The 25569-nt window shown below is 47.0% G+C and overlaps 1 protein-coding gene across 1 annotated transcript in view; it reads right to left on the bottom strand.

Annotated features, from left to right (window-relative positions):
• Positions 1-2269: 2269 nt before the first annotated feature.
• Positions 2270-25569, bottom strand: part of LOC143775233 (MOB kinase activator 1A) — a 65300-nt gene continuing 42000 nt past the window's right edge. The window contains exons 5-6 of the mRNA XM_077263113.1: positions 5976-6139; positions 2270-3186 (exon numbers count right to left, since the gene is read on the bottom strand). Coding sequence (XP_077119228.1) covers positions 3109-3186; positions 5976-6139 — 242 coding nt within the window. The 3' untranslated portion in view covers positions 2270-3108. The remainder of the gene's footprint in view (positions 3187-5975; positions 6140-25569) is intronic.

Here is a 25569-nt window from a genome sequence, read left to right as displayed (position 1 = left end):
TTTGTCCATGTCCTCAGTTGGAAAGCATGGACGACCTCCCGAATCACTGTCCGAGGAGGAACCTGAAGAGTGGACCGAGGCCGGGGAAGTAGAGGGAGATCGGGATGTTTTATGACTCCCCTGTCTCTGAGAGGCATCCGACTCTGTAGACGCCTTACGGGTTCTCCCTCTCGGTTCGTTAAGGGCCAATTTCAAGGAGTCTTTTATTTCAGCCTGTATTATGGCTTTAAGGCTAGTGGCGAAATTAGGGGTCTCCTCTTGTATCGTCTTACTAATGCAGTTAGCACAGAGATCCTTCTTATACTGAACTGCAAGCGGGTCTTTACAAAGGGCACACTCTCGGTTCTTTGTTTTACCGCTAGCTTTCCTGGACCCCTAGTGATCAAAACAGAGAAAATGGACCCTGTTACCATAAGGGATACATTCACGTAAGATCACTCACCACCGCCGACAATCAAGGGTACCGATTTTGGAGGCTGGACAGATGCACGTGAAGCGTCCCTCCTGGACGTCGACGAATCTTGCCGGACGGAACGGCCACTGTTCCTACCACTTGAGCGGCTGCTCCTGGTATGCTGGTGGCTCGGCAAGGCATCTGGTGAGAGCTCCTGCTGCTGTGAAGGCGGCTGCTGCTGCTGCTCCTGTTGTCCCACTTCCATCGTGAAGTTTAGAACATGAGCGCGTCTTCTGTGGTCCAGCACCCTTTTATGGGGGGACCACTGCACTCCCCGCCTCCTCCGGTGCACAATGGTGGCCCTCCCCTCTGGCGCGCCGCCGGAGTCCTTTTCCCACCGGCCGGCGTTTCTTCATGGGCGCCGCCATCTTGGATCCGGCGTCTGCTCCTGACGTCACATGGGCACGCCCATTCCCAGCGTGCCTGGCGTGTGACGTCAGACGAGCGACCCGGAAGCGGCCGCCGCGCCTGGACGCCGGCAGAGAGGGGAGAGCGGCGTGGCAGCCATGGAAGCAACCCAGTTCTGCAACCATGCTGCACAACGCCCGCAGCGACCCGGGGGACCTGCGGACGGCGCATCCAGGACCCGAACCTCCGACGCACAGGCGCTGCCTGTTCTTCCACGCCGGGACGGGACCTGGGTAAGTCGAACCGCCGTGTTCAGCACAAGGGTCCCTGTCAGGACAGGAAACCCAACTGAAGCGACAGAGGTACCGCCCTTTTATTTTCAGTAGGGTTTCCTGTCCTGACTGGGCGGATCCCCTCTCTCAGGTGTGCCGTCATGGGGGAAGGGAAAAAACTATACATATTTTTAAAATCCGGACAAAGATCATTCAGAAAAAGTACAAAGTCACCTGCAATGATTACAAAAAATATTTTTTGCAGACCTGTGTAATGAAAAAACTTCTTTAAAATGAGCCTTAGACTGACCACGACTAATCGATCTATAGACCGTGGATATCTCCACACACTGATGTATAGACTTTCTACTGAGCCCGCACTCAGTGTGCACTTACCCAGGCGTTACAGGGAAGCCATCAATAGAATATTAACTACTGTTTAAATCCGATTTTTGTTTTAAATGTTTTTTCAAAAAATATTTGCAATTTTTTTATATCAAAATCTCAATTAAAAAAATAGTAATCTTGCAATTTTCACAGTGGCCACTGGAGCTTTTTTAGGCTCATATTTCCTGTCTCTTTCAGGAGGAATCTTTAGCAGGTTCATTATCCGCAGAGGTAGGATTACAAATGAAAGGTAACCCTTATAGATGGCTGGTAGCACAGGATCCACCAATCACAACAGGTGATGCTGCCACTCCCTTCACAATCAACCTTTGCACACGCTCATTAGATGCTTCAATACAAGAGCGGGTACGAGTCTATTGTATTGTGGCTAATGTTTGTGAAACAGGAGTCTAAAAAATATATCCATAGTGCAGTTATAAATGTAAATCCTGAATTCTGATTAAAAAAAAACTGTGACAAGTAAAAAAAACAAAAAAAAACAAAAACACATTTAATACAAAAACCTAAGTTATTTTCTGATTATATATGCCCCAAACCAGACCTGCAGGGTCTTTTGTCCGATCAGTGAGGAGATATATATATATATATATATATATAACAAAAACAAACTAAATGAAAGTTACACTTTAAGATATGTCACTACTTAAATACTCATTTATGTGAAAGGTTGACACAATTTGCATTTATGGGATAAAGCCTGAGCTGTATTGTTAGATGTGACGCTCCTCCTGAAAACGTTACTGCCTCAAGGGCTATGAAAAATGCAAATTCATACCGTGTGCCACACTCCTTGCATTGATCGGACTTTTATTTTTCATTTCATAAAACAGAAGACAAGTTACGGTAACTTCATTTCAGAAAACCAACGCTGTCATTTTAAAAAAATAGATTTCATTGTAGGAAGTTAAAACTTGTTCCAAAATTAGGAATATTAGACTTGTATTCAATACAACGTCCGCTCATCACATCTAAATCTTATAAAAATGCAAGTCAGATAAAAAACAAATCAAGTGGCAGAAAGACAAAAAAAAAAAAAAAAAGTAGACCCCCACCTCCCCCTTCTATATAATCCTTGGGACTTTACTGCCCAAGTCTGAATCTATTGTGGGATCCACTCAAAAGCAGTAACCTATTCATGACTAAAAGACAAAAAAATATATATATAAAAAAAAAAAAAGTTTGTTGTACATGAAAAGCCTCCGACAGAGTATAAATTGTACATAGAGCGACAGCAGAATAGTAACGCGGAAAGTATACAGTGGTATAGAAAGGCCACGTCTGTTGGATGACTTGCAGCAACAGACCATAAAATTTAAAAAAACATGGTGGGGATTAAGATCTCCTCGCACCCTAACAGAAAACCAGCAGATGTGCGGAGACGCTGCCGTCTACTTCACATCTAGTGGAGTGTTCCTTTAAAGAATCTTTATAAAAGTTCATATAAAAATAACGCAAGGCAATCTCTATGTAAAAGACGACTTCCAGTGGCGATGGCGGCCTCCTCTGGGAATTCAGTGGTAATCGGTTTCCTTCAGGTAGCTAATGGTTATATGAAAGGCTTACAGCTGCTATGTACTGTGCGCAGAGGAGACCAAGTCTCACAGGAAGACCACCCTTCTCTGAGATTTATCTGTCTTTGGACCCCAGTTTTTCAATCAGTTCCTGGAGGGGGGCCAGCTCTCGGCGGTCAATCAGGTTGAATTCCTGCATGAGAAAAATGACAAGAAACAAATGAGCAACAAGCATCCACCAACCGGACACTGGTAATCTGACATGGGGACATTTTATCCCCACACAGGTGGCCTCGCTCGCTCCCATTTAGCCCACATCCCCACACAGGTGGCTGCGCCCACTCCCATTTAGTCCATATCCCCACACAGGTGGCCTCACTCGCTCCCATTTAGTCCACATCCCCACACAGGTGGCCTCACTCGCTCCCATTTAGTCCACATGCCCACGCGGGTGGCTGCGCCCACTCCCATTTAGTCCACATCCCCACACAGGTGGCCTCGCTCGTTCCCATTTAGTCCATATCCCCACACAGGTGGCCTCGCTCGCTCCCATTTAGTCCACATGCCCACGCGGGTGGCTGCGCCCGCTCCCATTTAGTCCATATCCCCACACAGGTGGCCTCGCTCGCTCCCATTTAGTCCACATGCCCACGCGGGTGGCTGCGCCCGCTCCCATTTAGTCCATATCCCCACACAGGTGGCCTCGCTCGCTCCCATTTAGTCCACATGCCCACGCGGGTGGCTGCGCCCGCTCCCATTTAGTCCATATCCCCACGCAGGTGGCCTCGCTCGCTCCCATTTAGTCCACATGCCCACGCGGGTGGCTGCGCCCGCTCCCATTTAGTTCATATCCCCACACAGGTGGCCTCACTCGCTCCCATTTAGCCCACATCCCCAAGCGGGTGGTCTCGCTCGCCTCATGACTCCTTACTACCAAGAGATAAATCTCTCCTGATGAACCCGGTTGGGGGAAACACGTTGACAGTTTGCTTCCTTCATCTAAGGAGTTTTATTATCATGAATTCCAGCCGCCTGCATGCAGTGCCACATTGCAGCAGATAAGTACAGCTTATTTTTGGGGACTTAAGGCCCCGTCTCACATAGCGAGATCGCTAGCGAGATCGCTGCTGAGTCACAAGTTTTGTGACGCAACAGCGACCTCCATAGCGATCTCGCTATGTGTGACACGTACCAGCGATCAGGCCCCTGCTGCGAGATCGCTGGTCGTGTCGGAATGGCCTGGACCTTTTTTTGGTCGTTGAGGTCCCGCTGACATTGCTGAATCGGTGTGTGTGACACCGATCCAGCGATGTCTTCACTGGTAACCAGGGTAAACATCGGGTTACTAAGCGCAGGGCCGCGCTTAGTAACCCGATGTTTACCCTGGTTACCAGCGTAAATGTAAAAAAAAAACAAACAGTACATACTCGCCTTCTGATGTCCGTCAGGTCCCTTGCCGTCTGCTTCCTGCTCTCACTGACTGCCGGCCGTACAGTGAGAAGTGAGAGCACAGCAGTGACGTCACCGCTGCGCTCTGCTCTCAGTGTACGGCGGCTCAGTCAGAGCAGGAAGCAGACGGCAAGGGACCTGACGGACATCAGAAGGCGAGTATGTACTGTTTGTTTTTTTTTTACATTTACGCTGGTAACCAGGGTAAACATCGGGTTACTAAGCGCGGCCCTGCGCTTAGTAACCCGATGTTTACCCTGGTTACCCGGGTGCTGCAGGGGTACTTCGGCATCGTTGAAGACAGTTTCAACGATGCCGAAGTCGTTCCCCTGATCGTTGGTCGCTGGGGAGAGCTGTCTGTGTGACAGCTCCCCAGCGACCACACAGCGACTTACCAACGATCACGGCCAGGTCATATCGCTGGTCGTGATCGTTGGTAAATCGCTTAGTGAGACGGGGCCCTTACTCTTTTTGTGCCCTTAGTATATTATCTAACACTCTGCAGGACTGTGGTGTGCAATCACATGTGTAGCAACATTAATTTATCAGTGCCATGCAGTGTGGTATTATATATATCTGCTGAATACTTACGAGAGTCATTTTGTGTCAGCACCCATTTAATCCTTGTTTAATACAGTAGGTGGGGATTTCTAAGTGCTGCCATGGTACCTAGATACCTTTAAACCCTGAATGTATTTGTTATGAGTGGCTAAGGGTGATTGGACTGTCTCTTGTTTACATACATATATCCTACCTTTTGTTAATTATAATATATATTTTGTATGCTTGTAACAAATCAGCAATATATCATATAGTCATCACAGGCCATCTGTTTCTGACTTTCAGTCCTATAGGGTTTCATAGGAGCTAAGGGGCAGCCATCGCACGAGTGGGGGCGCCAACCTCTGCACCCTGGTAGGCGCTCAGATAGAGGTGGTATCTAGGGACAGGTCACTCATTTCTACACATCGGCTGAGTGAGTTTGTTGTTATCTCTCAGCCTAGTTTCATTGAGGCATTCCCAGCGAGGGGGACCAATTTTTGGGATTTTTTTACCTGTGTGTATAATATTAAAATTTAACCATTAATAGGGGTTTACAACATGTGAACATTCCCGAATTAGAGGTGAAGGTGTTGGGAAAGTCTATTGCATGATTTTTACAAAGGCATTGGCAATCATATGGGATAAACAATGAAGTCATCAGCTGCTCTCTGGGGGCCTAAATTACCTGGGCAAATACGGAGATGTCAGCATGGGGTGTAGACTTTATACAGTAATGCATGACATTAGGATTCACCCCAACCACTGATAACACTGCCAGAGGGGATATGCTGGTGAGAATATACTTCTGTGGGAGTGTGCATGCAAGGAATATATTTTTTTTTAACCAGGAATAGTCATCATGGTCGCCCTCATAGTGAAGGATTGGAGGTGCCCTTCAGAAAACCCTCACATAACACAATACACCACATTTCCACAGCAATCTATGAGCGACCATAAAGGAGGTTCTCACAGGAACACCTGAGCTCTCACCTGTACGAAGAAGATGAAATGTTTAAATGAAGTGTTGAGATGTGCTTCCTCCTGTAGCTGCATAACAGAGTCAAAGTGCTGGTGGTAGATGTGGGCGTACACCCGGAACAGACGCTTCAGTATGGTCTTGGCCACAGACATGAAGTTCTTGGGAAAAGGGACACCTGAGGAATCAGAAAGACTTTAGCATAACTGCATGACATGGTCGTAAAACACATGAAAGGATAGATTTTATCTGGCACCGCACACTCCCTGTGAACATGCAGACTGTAATATGGCAGGTGCGGTGCGTTCTACAGACTTTTTTTTCTGTATTTCCAGTCACATCTGAACTCGGCGATATCGGAGAGTTCCGCCAACTTTAGTCTACTGTGTATGGGGGACTTCATTGTACTTGATCTTTCATTATAAGGGATACACAAGTATTGTTTTGGCCACATAGATGATGTGATCAGCCAACAAACGTACCTTTGCTCATCCACTTAATCGCAGCCCTGATTACAGGGGCCAACGACTGCTTGGCTGATAAATGGCCCGTGTAAAACAGGCCTTACCGTCACAATGTTATTACATTCAATTTACTAATACATGGAGCCCTATCAGCTAATTGGGCTAGAGAGGGACTTTGGCTGACAGGGCTAGCCTGCGACCCAACAAGAACTGTACATTTCTTACCAAACACTGGACTCAGCAGGAAAGTGGAGAAGGGCTGCGGTTACCTAAAAGGAGCTGTCCAGAATGGTCTTATCAAATAGCAGAAAATGTGATAAAATAATTAGGCGCGGTTCAGATGGGTATTGAAAAATGTGTATAGCACTCTGTATTTCCATTTTTTCAGACCATATATCAGAGTGATCTGTTTTTGACTTTTTTTTTTATATTCACAGCTATTAAAAAAAAAAAATGTAAAAAAAGCACAATTCAATTTATGGTAATCTTTACAATAGATCCGATAGAAACACATGGAATATGTACAGTCTTACATTCAGTCCATGTGCAAACAATAGTGCTGACCTGACAGAGGTTGTTCACTACCAAGACAACCCCTTTTCATATCCCACACTTGGCCCTGATAAACTAAAAAACAGCTTCTTCTCGCATCCCGCGCCGGCACTGTTCCCGCGGTGCTGACACTTCTCCTCCCCGGGGCTCTTGTGCGGTTGTATAACGTGACTCCGGCACCCCAATCAGCGCTGGAGTCATGGTCTCCGCCTTCTGACAAACTGAAGAGGAAGTGAGATCAGCTGCAGCCCGGACTTCCTCTTCATGGTCAATTTGTCCGAAGGCGGAGACCATGACGCCAGCGCTGATTGGGAACTGCAGTCACACGTCACAACCACCCGGGAGTAGAGTATAAGCTTTTTTATTTTATCGGGGCCAAGCTAGGGGTATGACAAGGAGTGGTCCAAGTAGTGACAACTTCTTGAACCAACATTGGTCACTGTTGTCTGTTTTGAATGCACAGAATCCCCTAAAAAATGGTCATCTGACTGCGGCCATATTTGCTTGGTAAATCCCCGAATACTCAAGTAGTCCCCTGGTATTTGTCAATGGTCCTCATGACATGTGGACCACCCAGCGATCGGCTGCTTTCTTCTTCTGCACCTTAGTGACAATGCCAGGCTTTGCGAACTGTTCCGCAGTGTTTTTACATGCCAACTGAGTGGAAGCGCTGTTGAGGTTGGTGGGTAGTCGTTCTGGTCATTTTATTGCATCCCCGCTTTATCATTTTTTTTTTTTTGCACTAATACTGACCATAAAATATAGTAATTGAGGTTCCCAATGTCCATGGTAATCTATTACACAGGAGTACAGCACGCCGTCCACAACCATTCAATATAGTGTCATAGGTTAAAAAAAAAGGTCTTGGAACATCAAGTTCAACCTTCGTCCAATTATATATATTTTTTGTCACTAAATTATCTATAGCAATTAGATCAAATCTCTCCATTCTTTTGCTTAAATCGATCTGCGATCAATCCTGTGGATGATGGGGCTGATTTTACGTAATGTGCACAGTTGATCACCTTTCAGCTATGTACTAATCCATCAGTACAATCCTGGAGTTCACTTCTGATGGACAGTAATCCGGGATCTTGTGTGAAGTCTTGAGTGTCGAGTTTAGCCATTATATACAGAAAAATTACCTAGGAGGGAAGACAATTCCTGTACTCATAAGTGATCATAAGTAGCGAGGGTAGAGATAACTTCTTCTTGGCACAAACTTTTGTCCTCATGAAAGTTTTGCATGGTTCAGCTATTGGTGAAAGTCAAAGAGGAACAAGCAGTCCGCTGAGTAGTGGGCCCCTTCAGCTGTGTTTTTGGCCCTGCTCATCTTCCAGAGAGGCTGGGTTAGAGGCCTATGGATCTACAGAACCTATACAAGCCGGTAGACCACACTGCTCACGCCTCAGAGGAGAGTGGAGAAAAGCTGATCACAGCTGAAAGGACACAGCGCTTAGCGGCGTTCTTAACTTTTGTTCTAGTGACTGCGAATGTCTAAAGACCAGGGACTCCCAATTAAGATTTTGGACATATCACTAGAGATTTTCTGGTTTTACGTATATACAGCTTAGTGACCATGCCCAATTTTTCTAATCTGATGGTTCACTGTACGTGGTAATAAGTGGAAGGTTTCAACACATTCCAATGATTCGAGTGTTTTACCGTGACACATTGTACTTTATGTTAATGGAACATTTACTTATTTTTTGTGTGAAAATATCTGAAATTGGACATAATTCAATGTTGAATGTTTTCACCCTTTAAGGTCACAGCCAATTTTTGATTGTGAGTTTTTATTTTTTCCTCTCCTTTTTCAAATAACCATAACCTTTCAATGAGGCCTTATTTTGTATGGGACGGGTTGTAGTTTTGAATGACACCATTCATTTTATCATATAGAGTAGAGGAAAATGGCATTAAAATGTCAAGTGTCGGGATATGGTAAATGTACAGTAATTTCACCATTGTTTTTTTTTTTTTTTCTTTTTTTTTGGAGGGGGGTGTTATTTTTAGGACATTAAATTGTGCATTCAAAATTACCAGAAAACATTTGGACTGTGTGTACAAGTTGCGTTTTTTTTCACTATAAAAATGCTATAAAAACACGCATACATATGCATTCCATCATTTAGAATGCATTCTGCAATTTTTGTGCACATGATGCGTTTTTTTTTTCCCGCGAAAAAAAAACGCATCGCGGTAAAAAAAACCAGCATGTTCATTAATTTTGCGTTTTTTTCCGTTATTCATGCTATATAATGCATTGGGAAAGCTCCGGAAAAAAACGCGCAAAAAATGCATGCGGTTTTCTTGCAGAAAATGTGCTGTTTTCTTCAGGAATTTTCGGCAATAAATTCTTAAGTGTGCACATACCCTACATACATACATAAGCTACTGGACAATACTCTGTACTCCTCCTTCTAGACCTGTCCTCTGCTTTCGACACAGTTGACCACTGCCTCCTACTACAGATCCTCTCCTCCTTTGGCATCAAAGACCTCGCCCTATCCTGGATCGCCTCGTACCTTTCCAACCGCACATTCAGCGTCTCCCACTCCCACACTACCTCCTCATCCCACCCTCTCTGTTGGAGTCCCCCAAGGCTCTGTTCTAGGACCCCTACTCTTCTCAATCTATACACTTGGCTTAGGACAACTCAAAGTCCCATGGATTCCAGTACCACCTCTATGCTGATGACACTCAGATCTACCTCTCTGGCCCAGACGTCACCGCTCTGCTGTCCAGAATACCAGAGTGCCTATCAGCCATATCTTCCTTCTCCTCTCGCTTCCTCAAACTCAATGTGGACAAATCTGAACTCATCTTTCCTCCATCCCACAAATCTTCCTTACCTGACCTATCTATCGCAATCAATGACATCATGCTTTCCCCCGTACCCGAAGTCCGCTGCCTCGGAGTAACCTTCGACTCCGCCCTGTCCTTCAAACCGCACATCCAAGCTCTTTCCACCTCCTGTCGCCTCCAGCTCAAAAATCTCTCCAGAATCCGTCCCTTCCTCAACCCTCAATCTACTAAAATGCTTGTGCATGCCCTCATCTCCCGCCTTGACTACTGCAACATCCTTTTCTGCTGCCTCCCTGCTAACACCCTTGCACCTCTCCAGTCCATCCTTAACTCTGCTGCCCGACTAATCCATCTCTCTCCTCGATACTCCTCCGCTTCCCCCCTCTGCAAATCTCTTCACTGGCTCCCATTCCCTCAGCGTATCCAGTACAAATTACTAATACTGACCTACAAAGCCATCCAGAACCTGTCTCCTCCATATATCTCTGAACTAATCTCCCGATATCTTCCCTCACGTAATCTCCGGTCCTCCCAAGACCTCCTTCTCTCCTCCACACTTATCCGCTCCTCATCCAATCGCCTCCAAGACTTCTCCCGAATATCCCCCATCCTCTGGAACTCTCTGCCCCAACATGTCCGACTATCAACCACAGTCGGATCCTTCAGACGGAACCTGAAAACTCATCTCTTCAGGAAAGCCTACAGCCTGCACTGACACCGCTGCCGCCTATGCTGGACACATAGCAAGAGAGCAATCACTGGAGAAGGACATCATGGTCAGAAGAATAGAAGGAACAAGGCAAAGACAGAAGATCAGCAACTGGATGGCTTGATACTATCAAGATAACAGCGGAGAAGACCCTGGTGGACCTATCTAGGCTGCACAAGATCAATCTTCCTACAGAGCACTCAAGCACCAAGTTGCCATGGCTTGAGAGCAAAGTGGTTAATAATTATAGTAATCTACTCTATTTTCAAGGGACAATATGACGTACCCCAAATTTTGGGAAGGAAAATAGGGGGAAAAAAGTTTTGTTTTTTTTATGAAACTGGGTGGTGGGTCTTATAGTCCATTTTTACGGTAGCTTACCACGGGTGGGGTGTGACTGCAAAGTTATGAATCTCCCCAGTGCACGCGCTGTGGGGATTAGCCAGTTTCAGACCTGTGACCAGAGGGTATGCATGAGTTATACATACCATCTGGCCAGTGGGCGCAGCCTCGCTCTCCATACATTTGTATGGAGGAAAGCTATTCTCACTAGTCGGCCACATCCACTGGCCGTCTGAGTCACTGGTCAGGCGCAGTCTTGGCTCAATACAAGTGTATGAAGTGGGGCCGCACCCACTGGTCGGGGGTATGGATAACTCATACATACCCTCCGTTCCATGGTCTGAAACTGGTTAAACCGTGCAGCGCACAGTGCATGCGCTGGGGGATTCACAAGTCTGCAAGGGGTTAAAAATAAACTTCTAAAAAAAATGTCTATTTTTTAAAGCATTCTTTCTTTGCAGAATTTTTCTTTCACACATGACATAGGATAGCAGTAATCTCACACTGCAGGGTTCTAGTCTATTGTGTTACACAGCTTTAGCCAATTTATCCTGCCTCTTAATTGCGACAACAGGGAGAAACTTATTACAAGCAGGAGGCAGAAGAGAAACTAAAGCAGCATCTCACTGAATACACTGGAGGATCTGGATCAACATGTTAGGGCATGTTAGGTTAGGCTATGGGTTGAACTAGATGGACAAAGTCTTTCTTCAACCTTAATAACTATGTTACTATCTGCACACATACAGAACTATAGAAATGCAGAATGACCCAGGGGACCTGTGACTAATCATTGTAAGCATTAAGAACATCACTGCTCCATTATAAGAAGCAGAAATTACATTTTCAGCACAACTATGTTTAGAGAACATATGGAGGAAAAACATCACAGGAAGTTAAGAGATTGACCTCCTGTCTACACAAAACTGGGCTCTCAATGTCTAACATTGTTATAATAAAAATTGTTTTAAGGTTGCTATATGTGGGATCGCTTCTTTTTTCCACATTGACAGTTATGTGGGAATGGTAGTATTACAAAACTGGGCTCGTCATACTGGACATCACATCACAGCTGCCCATAATAAAGCGAGTCGGGATGAAACCGATTACTCACCTACAATATTGCAGGTAGATTGGAATTACTCAAGATTACCTATAGCACTTTATTCATGACCCCATGTCCCCAAAAAAGTGGCAGCAGTGTACTGTGAAAGCACAGACATACCAGAAAACACAGTGAATGAGCAAAACTAGTATAAAAGTAATTTGACTTTATCTAGAGACTAGGCTGCATCTTTAGTTTCATGTACACACTGGTGTGACTCAACTTCCTATTGGGAACCACAAGCAAATTACGAAATTAGACATTTTTATAAGAAAACACGGGTTTAGCTTCTGCCGCTGTCAGCTGGCGCTGGAAAACTAATTTAACATGAAGTTCCAGTTTAGAGTAACTTTAAATAACACTAGGAAATTGGTTGTAACGCAAGCCCCCAAGTGTCAGAACCACTCCCCTATGAGCAGCATAGTAAATCATAGCCCATATATACAAGTCTGAATGATTACACGTGGAGGCACAGACCTCAGGAGAAATAACCAATGTATATTTACCTGGAATACAGAATTTATAAAACAACATTATCTAAATTGGCTTTTTATGATATTTTTGGGTATTTAATTTTTTGTATGTGACCAACTACCCCTTTAAAAATAAGTTCTCATTAGCCACCAGAGAATGCAGAATAGCAGCTCATTTGTTCACTTTGCTGTTTAGACTTTAGCAGGATCACCAGAGGATATATGCAAAAGATTAATGTTGAAAGATAACTATTGATAACCTTTTTTTGTATTGCTGTGTTCCAGGTCTTCATTGTTACAAGAATCATTGTCTTTAAGCCATGGATGGAGATTACCCTCACCCAGCTTGTTGCTACTTGCACAAGAATGAAGACAAGGAGTAGGGCAGACTTTTACATCATCTGCAGTCTACACCTAGGAAACTTTCAGGTCGGGCAAACCTGAGTCATCCATGTACGAGAAGAATGAGGTACTGAAGCAGCTGGAGAAGGGCTGAGGCTACGTCATACCCTTATACCCATGTAAGAACACATGGCAAACATTAGCCTAGAGGGTCCATCAGTCAGAGGCCAATGGTGTCCTACAGAAGATAAAGGTCATGGAATGGCGCACTAGACTATGCCAAGTCCATAAGTAGGAAACCGACATCTGTCGATTAGATACCACATCAGCCCATGGGTGGTGGGTCACAGTCCGGCACCCGGTCAGTCACAGCAGTTGTAAAAAAAACGACCATGGCATCAAAATAGGGTCCCACCTTGAAGTACGATATCAAAAGATTTGGTACTCAAAGGACTTGTTGATTATCGCCAGTTAAATGGATTGCTGATGGAGAGAATAGGACGAGGAAAAGACAGAGGCGCCAGTGGATCAGCGAATACAAGCCTACAGCCTGCAGTGATCCTGAACCTACTGAACCGCCGCACAACCAGCTCTGCCCTCTCCTAGTGTATCATCACCCATCCCCTGCAGACTGAGCCCTCGCGGGCAGGGTCCTCCCTCCTTATGTACCCGTATGCCTTGTTTTTTGCTCATGTTTAATGTATTTGTCTATATTTGCCCCGTATTTCACATGTAAAGCGCCATGGAATAAATGGCGCTATAAAAATGAATAATAATAATAATAATAATAATAATAATCCCTGATACGGAGACAAGGGACTTACAGATGTGCTTCCTCCATAACAGATTTCCACTGATCCACTAGCAAAACTGATCCAAAAGATAAAGGGAATCTGACAACAGGTTTTTACTACTCCACCTGAGAGCAGCATGATATAATTATTTTACTCACTTATGGAGCGCCATTAATGCCACAGCGCTTTACACACATCATCATCACTGTCCCCGATGGGGCTCACAATCTAAATTCCCTACCAGTATGTCTTCGGAGTGTGGGAGGAAACCGGAGAACCTGGAGGAAACCCACGCAAACACGGAGAGAACATACAAACTCCTTGCAGATGTTGTCCTTTGTGGGATTTGAACCCAGGACTCCAGCGCTGCAAGGCTGCACTGCTAATCCCCCGATTCCAGCATGGTATCACTTAGGCTACTTTCACACTAGCGTCGTGCACTGCACGTCGCTATGCATCGTTTTGTAGAAAAAACGCATCCTGCAAAAGTGCTTGCAGGATGCGTTTTTTCTCCATTGACTAGCATTAGCGACGCATTGCCACACGTTGCATGTAACGTTTTTTGGTGCGTCGTGTCCAGCATTTCCGACCGCGCATGCGCTGCCGGTACTCCGCCTCCCCGCATCTCACAATGGGGCAGCAGATGTGTTGAAAAACAGCATCCGCTGCCCCCGTTGTGCGGCGCTTCCACAGTATGCGTCGGTGCGCCGTAACGTCGCATTGCAATGTGCAGTGCACAACGCTAATGTGAAAGTAGCCTAACTGGGCTGATTGCTGCAGTTTTCATACAATAACTTCTCTGCTGCAAAGAAAGTCTTAGTTACTCACCGGTTAACGGTGTTTTTCGGAGTCCATGACAGCACTACGGAGAGAGGGGATCCGCCCTTCAGGAACAGGAAACCTACAGATACATAAGGGCGGCACCTCTCCCACGCATCAGTTGGTTTACAGAGCACAAGAGGACCACCAAGGTTAATAGCATACATAATAAACAATGATACAAATAACTAACTATTCACTACCCGTGAATTATATAAATAAAGGAAGAGGTGCACACCCAGAACTTAAGAAGACGGGAGGGTATGTACAGGTGCTGTCATGGACTCCGAAAAACACCGTTAACCGGTGAGTAACTAAGACTTTATCGGTCGTCCATGACAGCACTACGGAGAGAATTACAGAGAGTAACTAACTAGGGAGGGACTACAGCTTGCAGCACCCTTACACCAAACGAAAGGTAAGAAGAGGCACCCAAGTTCAATCTATAATGGTTATAGAATGTGTGTGGAGAAGACCAAGTAGTAGCCTTACAAATTTGGTCGATCGACACCTCCAATCTTTCCGCCCACGAAGCCGCCATAGCTCTAGTGGAATGCGCTTTCAGACCTTCAGGCGCCGGCTTGCCCTTTGAGATGTATGCCAGCGAGATAGCCTCCCTGATCCATCTAGCTAAAGTAGATTTTGATGCCCTGTGACCCTTCCTACTACCCTGATAGGACACGAATAGGGCGTTATCTATCTTCCAGGGATCAGTTACTGCCTGCCAGATATTCCAGGATACATCTTTTTACATCTAAAGTGTGTAGCTTCCTTTCCTTATCGTTAGTAGGATTGGGGAGGAAGGATGGAAGAACTATTTCCTGTGTTCTGTGGAACCTGGACACTACTTTAGGAAGATATGCTGGATCAGGGGATAGTATCACTCTATCATCCCTAAGCTGCATGTAAGGGGGAACCCTGGATAATGCTTGGATGTCGCCTATCCTACGCGCCGATGTTAGGGCCACCAGGAAGGCTACTTTAAGTGATACATTTTTAATAGAGGCTGATGCAATTAGCTCAAATGGGGCCTCTGTCATGGCTGAGAGGACTAGGTTCAGGTCCCATGGCATGACCCTATTCTTCACCATTGGCCTGGACCGTTTTGTCGCTCTGATTAATCTGCTGACCCAGTGATTCTCAGCAATGTTGCAGCCAAAGAGGGCCCCTAAGGCTGATACCTGCACTTTAAGTGTATTTGGGGATAACCCCATATCTAACCCTTTCTGTAAGAATTCTAAAATCTGGTCTATTGGTATTGACTGACCAGCTATTACCCCCGAGTTTTGAAGGAACCTCTTCCAGATCCTAACATAAATCTTTGTGGTGATTATTTTTCTGCTCTTCAGTAGAGTGTTAATGAGGCCCGGAGAGAACCCCCTATCCTTTAACAGCGCCCGCTCAAAATCCACGCCGTCAGATGAAGGCCAACCGCCCGAGGATGGTAGACTGGGCCCTGGGACAGGAGATCCGGGATGTCTGGCAAGACCCATGGGTCGGATATCGACATAGCCCTCAGGCATGGAAACCACGTCCTTCTGGGCCAGAAGGGGGCAATTATTATCACTGTGGCTTTGTCCTTCCTGATTTTCCTCACCACCAGAGGAAGTAGAGACAGGGGAGGAAAGGCGTAGGCTAGCCTGAAGTTCCAGTCTATGAGGAGGGCGTCTACTGACAGAGGATTTTCTCTGGGGTTGAGAGAGCAGAATTGTGCCACTTTCCTGTTTTCTTTTGTGGCAAACAGGTCTATTTCTGGTTGACCCCATCTTTCCACGATGAGGTTGAAGATGGAGTCGTTCAGGGACCACTCCCCCTGCCTCAATGTGTTGCGGCTTAAGAAATCCGCTGTAGTGTTTTCTGCCCCTCTTATGTGAAGAGCCGTCAATGAGAGAAGATGTTGCTCTGCTAGATGGAATAGACGATCTGCTACGCACATTAGGGATTTGGAACGAGTCCCGCCTTGGTGATTTATGTATGCCACGGCGACCCGATTGTCCGAGAATACCCGCACGTGGTGGCCCTGTAGATAGACAAGGAGTGATTTAACTGCCTGTTCCACAGCCGTTAACTCCTTTAGGTTGGAAGACATTTCTATCTGATCCTGATCCCAAAGCCCCTGGATCAATGTATCCCCCATGTGAGCCCCCCATCCAGAAGGGCTAGCGTCCGAGGTGACTATACGAGTTACATTATATTCCCAGGGGACCCCTGTGGACAGGTTCTCTTGGACTAGCCACCGTCCGAGGGATATAATAGCGTCTTGGGATAGGGTCATCAGGCTCTCCAGACATCCCCCCAACCTTTTTTGTTGTAACAGCACCTCGCCCTGAAGTATCCTCGTATGATACTGGGCCCATCGGACCGCTGGAATACAGGACGAGAGAGAGCCCAACAGAGACATGGCTCTTCTAAGGGACATGGTGGGGTTTTTAGAGGCATTCAGCACCTGAAGGTGCAGGCGATCAATTTTCTCTTGAGGCAAACGGCATTCCTGAACCTGGGAATCCAGGGTCAGGCCTAAAATTCGCTGCACCGTCATGGGCTGTAAGCGTGATTTTTTGACATTTAGCATCCACCCCAGACGCTCCAGAGCAGACATCACTTTATGTAACTGTTCCAGACAGTGATCCGCCGTTTTACCTACGATAAGGAGATCGTCCAGGTAGGGGATTATTAGAATGTTGGACTCATGCAAGTGAGCCATAACCTCCGCCATAACTTTGGTAAACACTCGAGGGGCGACCGATATACCAAAGGGGAGGGCCCTATACTGGAAGTGTCTGATTACCCCATCCAACCTTACCGCCACCCTCAGGTATCGTTGATGACCTGCATAAATGGGGATATGGTAATAGGCGTCCTTCAAATCCAATACTACCATAAAGCAGTTTTTAAACAGCAGCTTTATTGCGGTGTTAATAGTTTCCATCTTAAATGATTGGACGGTCAGGAAATTATTAAGAGCCCTAAGGTTAATAATTGTTCTGAAGGAGCCATCAGGTTTACTTATTAGAAATAGAGGAGAGTAGAATCCTCTACCCTGTTCTCCTTCCGGAACCTCTGACAGGACATTCTTACTGAGCAGGTCGTGAACTTCTGCTTCCAGGGCCGCCTGTTCTGCTGGAGAGGACCTGAGTGGGGTAACTCTGAAGAAGTTCTGAGGGATGGAGGAGAACTCTAGCCGCAGACCCGTAGCTATTAACCCCAAAATCCAATCACTACTGGAGATTTTGGACCAGGCCGGGTAGAAGGCAGATAGTCTACCTCCCACCGGGGCGACTAGTCATTGGGGTGGTTTTTTGACCTCACGGGATGGCTCCTGACGTCCTCCACCTCCAAACATAAATCCAGTACCTTTCTTCTTTTTCTCATCCCATCTGCTCTGGTCTCTGGCTGGTCTCCTCCGAAAGAATCTTTTCCCTGTGAAGGGACGCCTGTAAGAGGTAGCTGGTAGATTGGGAAACTTTTTCTTCTCGTCTCCAGCTTTCTCCAGCAGTTCGTCTAGGACTGGACCAAACAGGTATTCCCCTTCGCATGGGATAGAGCACAGACGGGATCTGGATTGAAGGTCACCTGGCCAACATTTCAGCCATAGGGCCCTGCGTGCTGCGTTTGATAGTCCGGCCGCCCTAGCCGCCATTCTTGCCGAATCCGCAGATGCGTCCGCGAGAAAGGCAGCGGCATTCTGAATTGTTGGCAGGAATTTCAACATAGAGTCTCTGGAAACACCGCCTTCCAACTTAGACCCTAGCTGATCCAGCCAGACCATCATCGATCTGGCTGCACATGTCGCCGCTACAGCAGGTCTCAGGGCACCCGCCGACATCTCCCATGTCCCTTTAAGGAATGAGTCAGCCTTCTTATCGAGAGGGTCCTTTAGGGAAGCCATGTCGTCGAAGGGGATAGATGATTTTTTAGACGCCTTAGACACCGCTGCGTCCAATTTCGGCGCCTTATCCCATGTATTCACCATGGGGTCCTCAAAGGGATATCTGCGTTTAAAGGCAGGTGGAAAAGAGCCTTTCTTCTCCGTTTTTTTCCATTCCCTTTTGATGAGGTTCTGGACCTTGTCATTGAGCGGAAAAGACCTACGTTTTTTAGGGTCTAGACCGCCAAACATTAGGTCCTGTGTAGAGAGTTCTGGCCTTTCATCAGCCACCCCCATGGTGGATCTAACTGACTTAATAAGTTTGTCCATTTGGTCCAATGGGAAACAGAACTAGTTAGACTCCTCTTCCGAAGAGGACGCTGAGGAGACAGAGGCGTCTGACTCATTCTCCCTACTAGGGCCAGCGGACAACTCCGACTCTGAGGCGCTAGGCTCCCTTCTTCTTTTTGAAGACTCCCCCCCGGGACAGGGATTTCAGGGAATCTTTCACCTCCTTCCTGATAATCTCCCTAAGGCTTGATGTGAAATCAGGAGACTCTTCCGCCACCTATGGGAGCGGAGAAAAAGGCTATGTAATTTATCTGGCGCTACCGCTATCAGTGTTCCCATCAATTTATTTCCTACCGTCTGCCGTACACACGACTGACAAAGTCTCTTAGGGTAGGCGTCTGGCAAAGGGCAAGCGCATAGCGCGCACTCCTTGTTTTTTGATTTACCAGCGCTTTTTTTCCCCTACGGAAATAAACATAGGAAAAGACTGCATCAGGGTACATTCACGAAGATCTCTTACCCAGGCAGTAGCGGTAGGTACCGGATTACTGGGGGGTCGGTCCAGATCCTTCTGTTTAGATCTGCGACTGGTCTGGTTACTGCGTCCGCGGGTCTTCAGCTGGGGGTTCGCATGGGACTTCTCCGAGGATCCATCCTGCTCCTGCAGACCGACGGCAGCTTCCGGCTCATCCATAGCTGCAGATGGGCTCACAAGCAGTGCTGCAGCATTCTGTTTGGCTATAAATAGCCCTCCCCCGGATCCGGAATCAGTGCAGGTGTGTGGCCAAATCCACCCCCCCGACTTGCAGGTGACTGCTCCACCCCCCCCTGCACCCAAACGCCCCCCCCCCCCGCCCCCGCCGCATGCAGGACAGCGGCGTTTTTAGAAAAAAACCGGCCGGCGTTTGACTTCCGGTTTTGGCCCCGCCCCTGCGTGTCACTTCCGGTTTCGGGCAGAACGCTCAGAAACGTGCCCGGAAGCCGGGGAACGGTGCCGCCGGACCATCCAGCCGCCCCCCCGCTACGCCACCGCCGCTTCCACGGCCGCAGCCCAGCGGTGACCGCGGCAGAGGCCGGCGTCCGACCCCCAGCTCCGGTCCCGAATCAAAAGGAGCACACAGGACGCCGCGCTGCACCGCACCGACGGGGATCAGAGTGGGGAAGACCGAGGCCCAGGGGGGAGAGCGGACCCCGGGGGGGGGGACATACTCACCTGCTGACCACTGGGGATGGACCTCCTCCGGATGTCGCTCCACACTGCACCGCTCACTGTCGTGGAGCCCTACCCGGACCCACCGTGGCGCTTCCAGGGACCCGCACTGCCCGAGGTAGGAGACCCCCTCGCTACCTGGGTCGGACAGCCGGCCTGGGTATTGATAGGAGAAACGAAGTCGTATCTGCAGGGAATCCTGTCCTCCAGGAACAGGAAACCAACTGATGCGTGGCAGAGGTGCCGCCCTTATGTATCTGTAGGTTTCCTGTTCCTGAAGGGCGGATCCCCTCTCTCCGTAGTGCTGTCATGGACGACCGATAAACAAATTCTCTCAATGCTGAACTCTGTATAACCCCACCCACAGCACTGATTAGCAGCTGTGTACACTGTGCATAGGCAGAAAGCCAATTATCAGTAGTGGGCAGCAGTTGGGCTACCTGGTAGCAAGTCATGTAGCCCTAATGACAATTTCCTGCTGATGAAACTGATTACATAAAGCCTACAATAAGCAGCTCATTAAGGGACATCGCTGCAACCAGGGTATCTACACCTACTGTGTGCCGCTCTCAGATTGTGTGTTAACAACCTGGTGATAGATTCCCTTTAATAGGGAGTGTGTATATAAAATGTGTGGATTGCAGTGAAAAATAAACCACCACATGTATCATTTACTTGCCAAGTTTCCTCTCATATAGCCTTGGTTGTAAGGACCTTTACTTGGTACATACAGTAATAGGTTAGTAAAGCAATGTGAACAAAGCCTAACATGTTACATAAAATGCATCTGATCCTGACTTAGAGAGATTGTCCACTACTAGGACTACCCTTCTTAAACTAAATGTTCTGCCCCAATAAAATAATAAAGCCTGTACTCACCTCCCATGCCAGCATCATTCCAGGGGTGTCGGCACTCTCGGTCCCGGGGCTGTGATGCGGTGGAATGACATGTGATGTCCGGCGCCCAATCAGCGCTGGCGTCACTGTCTCCACCTTTGGACAAACTGAACATGGAGAGGAAGTCCGGGCTGCAGCTGACCCCTGGCTACTTCATGTTCAGTTTGTAGGAAGGCGGAGACAGTGACGCCAGCGCTGATTGGGCGCCGGACATCACGTCATTCCACCGCATCACAGCCCCAGGGAGAGTGGGAGCGGCACAGACACCGGGGGAGCGGCACAGACACCGGGGGAGCGGCACAGACACCGGGGGAGCGGCACAGACACCGGAGGTTGGGTATAGCCTATATTATTTTATCAGCTCTGAACATTTAGTTTAAGAATCACATGTTCTGTCAGAAGTACAGAAGTGACTGAGGAGAGGGGAGTGGTGACCACATTGTCATGGGAGTGATCCTGTGCCACAGTTTTAGGCTGCTATCACACTAGCAGTATTTTACATCAGTATTTCTCAGCCAAAACCAGGAGTGGGTGATAAATGCAGAAGTGGTGCATATGTTTCTATTATACTTTTGCCTTAATTGTTCCACTCCTGGTTTTGGCTACAAATACTGACGTAAAATACTGACCAAATACTACTAGTGTGACGGCAGCCTTATACTGAATATATCACTTCAGTCTCCATCAGATTGGGAGAAAGGATTTTTATTCGCCTGCAAACTGTTGCTTGCTCTGTTCCAGAAAAAAATACAAAATAATATCCTCATGATGTGAACTCATTCCCCATCACAATTACACGGCATTTTTCCATCCGTCCCCGATACATGTTGGCGCTGTGAACTTATATGGTGGAAATACGGTAAAAGATTAAACCATTTTGGGAAAATGTACTCTCAAATCTTCAATTACTGGGGTAGGGTTGAGAATTGTCCTCACATCGCTCTTCTAACTATTTTACCTTCCTCAAAAAGCTGTCAAAAGAGATACGCTTTCGATTGACGGCTTCTCGTGCAGCGATTCCACGTTGTTGGAAATAGTCTCCAATACCTACTACAGCAGAATGGTGTAAAGAAATGATTAATATTCGCAGAATGGAAGGACTTTCTGCTGAATGCCCTGGAACTTCTGACAAATGTAGGAGAATTTGGATCTTGTTTCAGAATTTATCGGAGTTTCATTAAGTATTTCTTTTGTTATAGAAGCACACTGAAATTTTCATCTGCTTAATTATAGTTAAAGCTTCAATAATAGAAATGTTACTCCTATATATTTCTTCCATAAAAGAGAATTATCTTACTGTTGGATGATGGTCTTCTATGACAACGTTATATTGCAATATGTCTGTTATACCTGTATTTGTTCAACTTTAATAAAAAGATTGCCCATAAATGTATCACTTATAGTAAGGAGGCCTGTGATGATCACACTATCCTCAGTGGGCGCCATCCATTAGAGTGGGCACATCTCCCACTTCTGCAACTACATTTTTAGATTGCAGAGTATGGAAATAATCAAATCAATGTGGATGTAATTTACCACTGTCAGAAATGTATAGCGACATTCAAGGTATTAACAGCAGCAACCTGAGCTTAGCTGCTACCAGAGGACGGCTGCATAACACGGATGCTTCCATCTGCTGGGCACGGTGTGGAGTGAGCTCCTGAGCCCGAGCCAGACATGCGTCACACATTGTACGGTGGATTTTGGGAAGGGGTTAAAACCATCTGCCATATTCTGCAAACAGAAGCACTGTCCCAGTCTCCCTTTTTACAATGGCCACATTGCACAGCAACCACCATTGAGTGTAACAGCAGCAGCTGGCACCTGTCGTGCCCATTTGGGTGCTGATCTTTGTTGTGCACAGATCACAATGTGGTGTCGGGTGGCCGCATGTCCACAACTGTAACAGCCGGCTGATACCAGAGACAGCGTGTGACTCGTATGAGCAAAGGTCGCACATGAGACGGTGGATGTAAAAGAGGAACCAGAATAGATGGCATCCTCACTTCTCGCCATGGGACGATTTTCTTCCACACTAGAATAGCAGCTGCTCCACAAACTGGGTGTGTGTATATTACATTTATAATAATATATACGGTATATACTCGAGTATAAGCTGACCCGAGTATAAGCCGACCCCCCTAATTTTGCCACAAAAAACTGGGAAAACTTAATGACTCGAGTATAAGCCTAGGGTGGAAAATGCAGCAGCTACCGGTTAATGTAAAAAATACAAATAGATACCAATAAAAGTAAAATTAATTGAGATATCAGTAGGTTAAGTGTTTTTGAATATCCATATTGAATCAGGAGCCCCATATAATGCTCCATACAGTTCATGATGGGCCCCATAAGATGCTTCATATTAAAATATACCCCATATAATGCTGCACAAAGGTTAATAATGGCCCCATAAGATGCTCCATAGAAACATTTGCCCCATACAATGCTGCATAAAGGTTGATGGCCCCATAAGATGCTCCACACATTATGGCCCCATGAGATGCTCCATACATTATGGCCCCATACGATGCTCCATACATTATGGCCCCATGAGATGCTCCACACATTATGGCCCCATGAGATGCTCCACACATTATGGCCCCATGAGATGCTCCACACATTATGGCCCCATGAGATGCTCCACACATTATGGCCCCATGAGATGCTCCACACATTATGCCCCATAAGATGCTCCACACATTATGCCCCATAAGATGCTCCTCATATATGCCCCATAAGATGCTCCATACATTTGCCCCATTTGCTGTTGCTGCAATTAAAAAAAAAAAAAAAAATCACATACTCACCTCTCTTCGCTCAGGCCCCCGGCACTTGCTATAGTCACCTTCCACGTTCCATCGCTGCGCGCTGCTGTCTTCCATCCTCTGCACTGACTGTTCAGGCAGAGGGCGGCGCGCACACTAATCGCGTCATCGCGCCCTCTGACCTGTACAGTCACAGCCAGAGGACGGAAGACAGAGCAGTGTGCAGCGAGGGAACGAGGAAGGTGACTATCGCGCAATGTTCACCTCCCCTGATATACTCACCTGCTCCCGGCGCGGTCCCCTGGCAGCGTCTCACTGTCAGATGATCTCCGGGAGCCGGCGGCATCTTCCTGTGTTCAGCGGTCACGTACCGCTCATTAGAATAATGAATATGCGTGCATATTCATTACTTTAATGAGCGGTACCACGTGACCGCTGAACACAGGAAGCGCTGCCCGGAGACCATGGGACATGCAGGGACAGTGCCAGGAGCAGGTAAGTATATCACAGCCGCCGCTCCCCCTCGCCGACACTGACTCGAATATAAGCCGAGAGGATCACTTTCAGCCCAAAAAAGTGGGCTGAAAATCTCGGCTTATACTCGAGTATATACGGTATATATATATATATATACACATACACACACACACACACACAAAAGTGTATGTCCTGTCCAACTCATGGATGGCTTCCCGGGAATGTGGTGCTCCATGTACAAGGAGTAGAGATCTGCTATTATAAGCAGGGCTGTTCAGTAGGTAAGCAAAATCTCTGACTCCTCCATTTCCATGACACAGACTCCATAGCCCTGCTTATAAGACCAAGTCTACAATAACTGATTATCCGCACAATGCTGCAATAATCGCAGGAAGCGTTACAAGCCTGGGACATGCAGAGGACAACGCCAAGAAACAGCGGGCGTACGGCACACACCAAATCAGCTGGCCATACACATCAGTTACAAGAGGAATCAGGGGTGCACTGCTATCACAAATAAATCATCATATAAATTGCGAAAATGGGGTGCAGCACCTAGTCTGTATCGGATATGTACGAAAGAGATGAGAAAAAAAAAAAAAAAGACTAGACTAATAATGGTGTGCACATCCACATGGTAAAATATACCGTGTATACTCGAGTATAAGCCGAGATTTTCAGCCCATTCTTTTTGGGCTGAAAGTCCCCCTCTCGGCTTATACTCGAGTCATACCCAGGGGTCGGCAGGGGAGGGGGGGCTGTCTAATTATACTCACCTGCTCCTGGCGCGGTCCCTGCAGGTCCCTGACTGCCCGGCGCCCCAGCTTCTTCCTGTAGTGAGCGGTCACATGGTACCGCTCATTACAGTAATGAATATGCGACTCAACCTCCCATAGGGGTGGAGCCGCATATTCATTACTGTAATGAGCGGTAACGGTGACAGCTCAGTACAGGAAGAAGCTGCGGCGCCGGGGAACCAGGGACTGCACCGCGCCAGGAGCAGGTGAATATAACGGGGAGGGGAGCGCTGCGCGATATTCACCTGCTCCCCGCTCCGGACGCCGCTCCGTCTTCAGCGTCTTCTGCAATGACGCTCAGGTCAGAGGGCGCGGTGACATGGTTAGTGCGCACCCTCTGCCTGAGCGTCAGTGCAGAAGATGCTGAAGACGGAGCAGCGCCGAACGAGGAGCGGGTGAATATTGAAAGTTCCGGGGGCCTGAGCGACGAGAGGTGAGTATGTGATTTTTTTTTTTATTGCAGCAACAGCAAAAGGGGCAAGTGTCTGTATGGAGCATCTTATGGGGCATAATTAACGTTTGTGCAGCACTATATGAAGCAAGTATCTGTATGGGGCCATAATCAACGTTTGTGCAGCACTATATGGGGCAAATATCTTTATGGAGCATCTTATGGGGCCATAACGTTTGTGCAGCACTATATGGGGCAAATATCTTTATGGAGCATCTTAGGCTTCTTTCACACTTCAGTTGTTTGGCGTCAGTCACTTCCGACATAGTGACGGATCGACGGATCCGTCACAATTGTTGAGAAAACGGTTCCAACGGATCCATTTTTTTTTACGGATCCGTTACTTGGGGGTTGTCTGGGAAAAGTATCTACTTTTTGGAGCATGCGCAATTGAAAAAGCGGATTGGGGCGACGGATCCGCCGAAATGACGGATCTGTCGC

This window comes from Ranitomeya variabilis, chromosome 5, assembly GCF_051348905.1.
Source record: "Ranitomeya variabilis isolate aRanVar5 chromosome 5, aRanVar5.hap1, whole genome shotgun sequence".
Lineage (NCBI taxonomy): Eukaryota > Metazoa > Chordata > Amphibia > Anura > Dendrobatidae > Ranitomeya > Ranitomeya variabilis.
The sequence above is the reverse complement of the archived record's forward strand: the minus strand, read 5'-3'. Positions and strand labels throughout refer to the sequence as shown.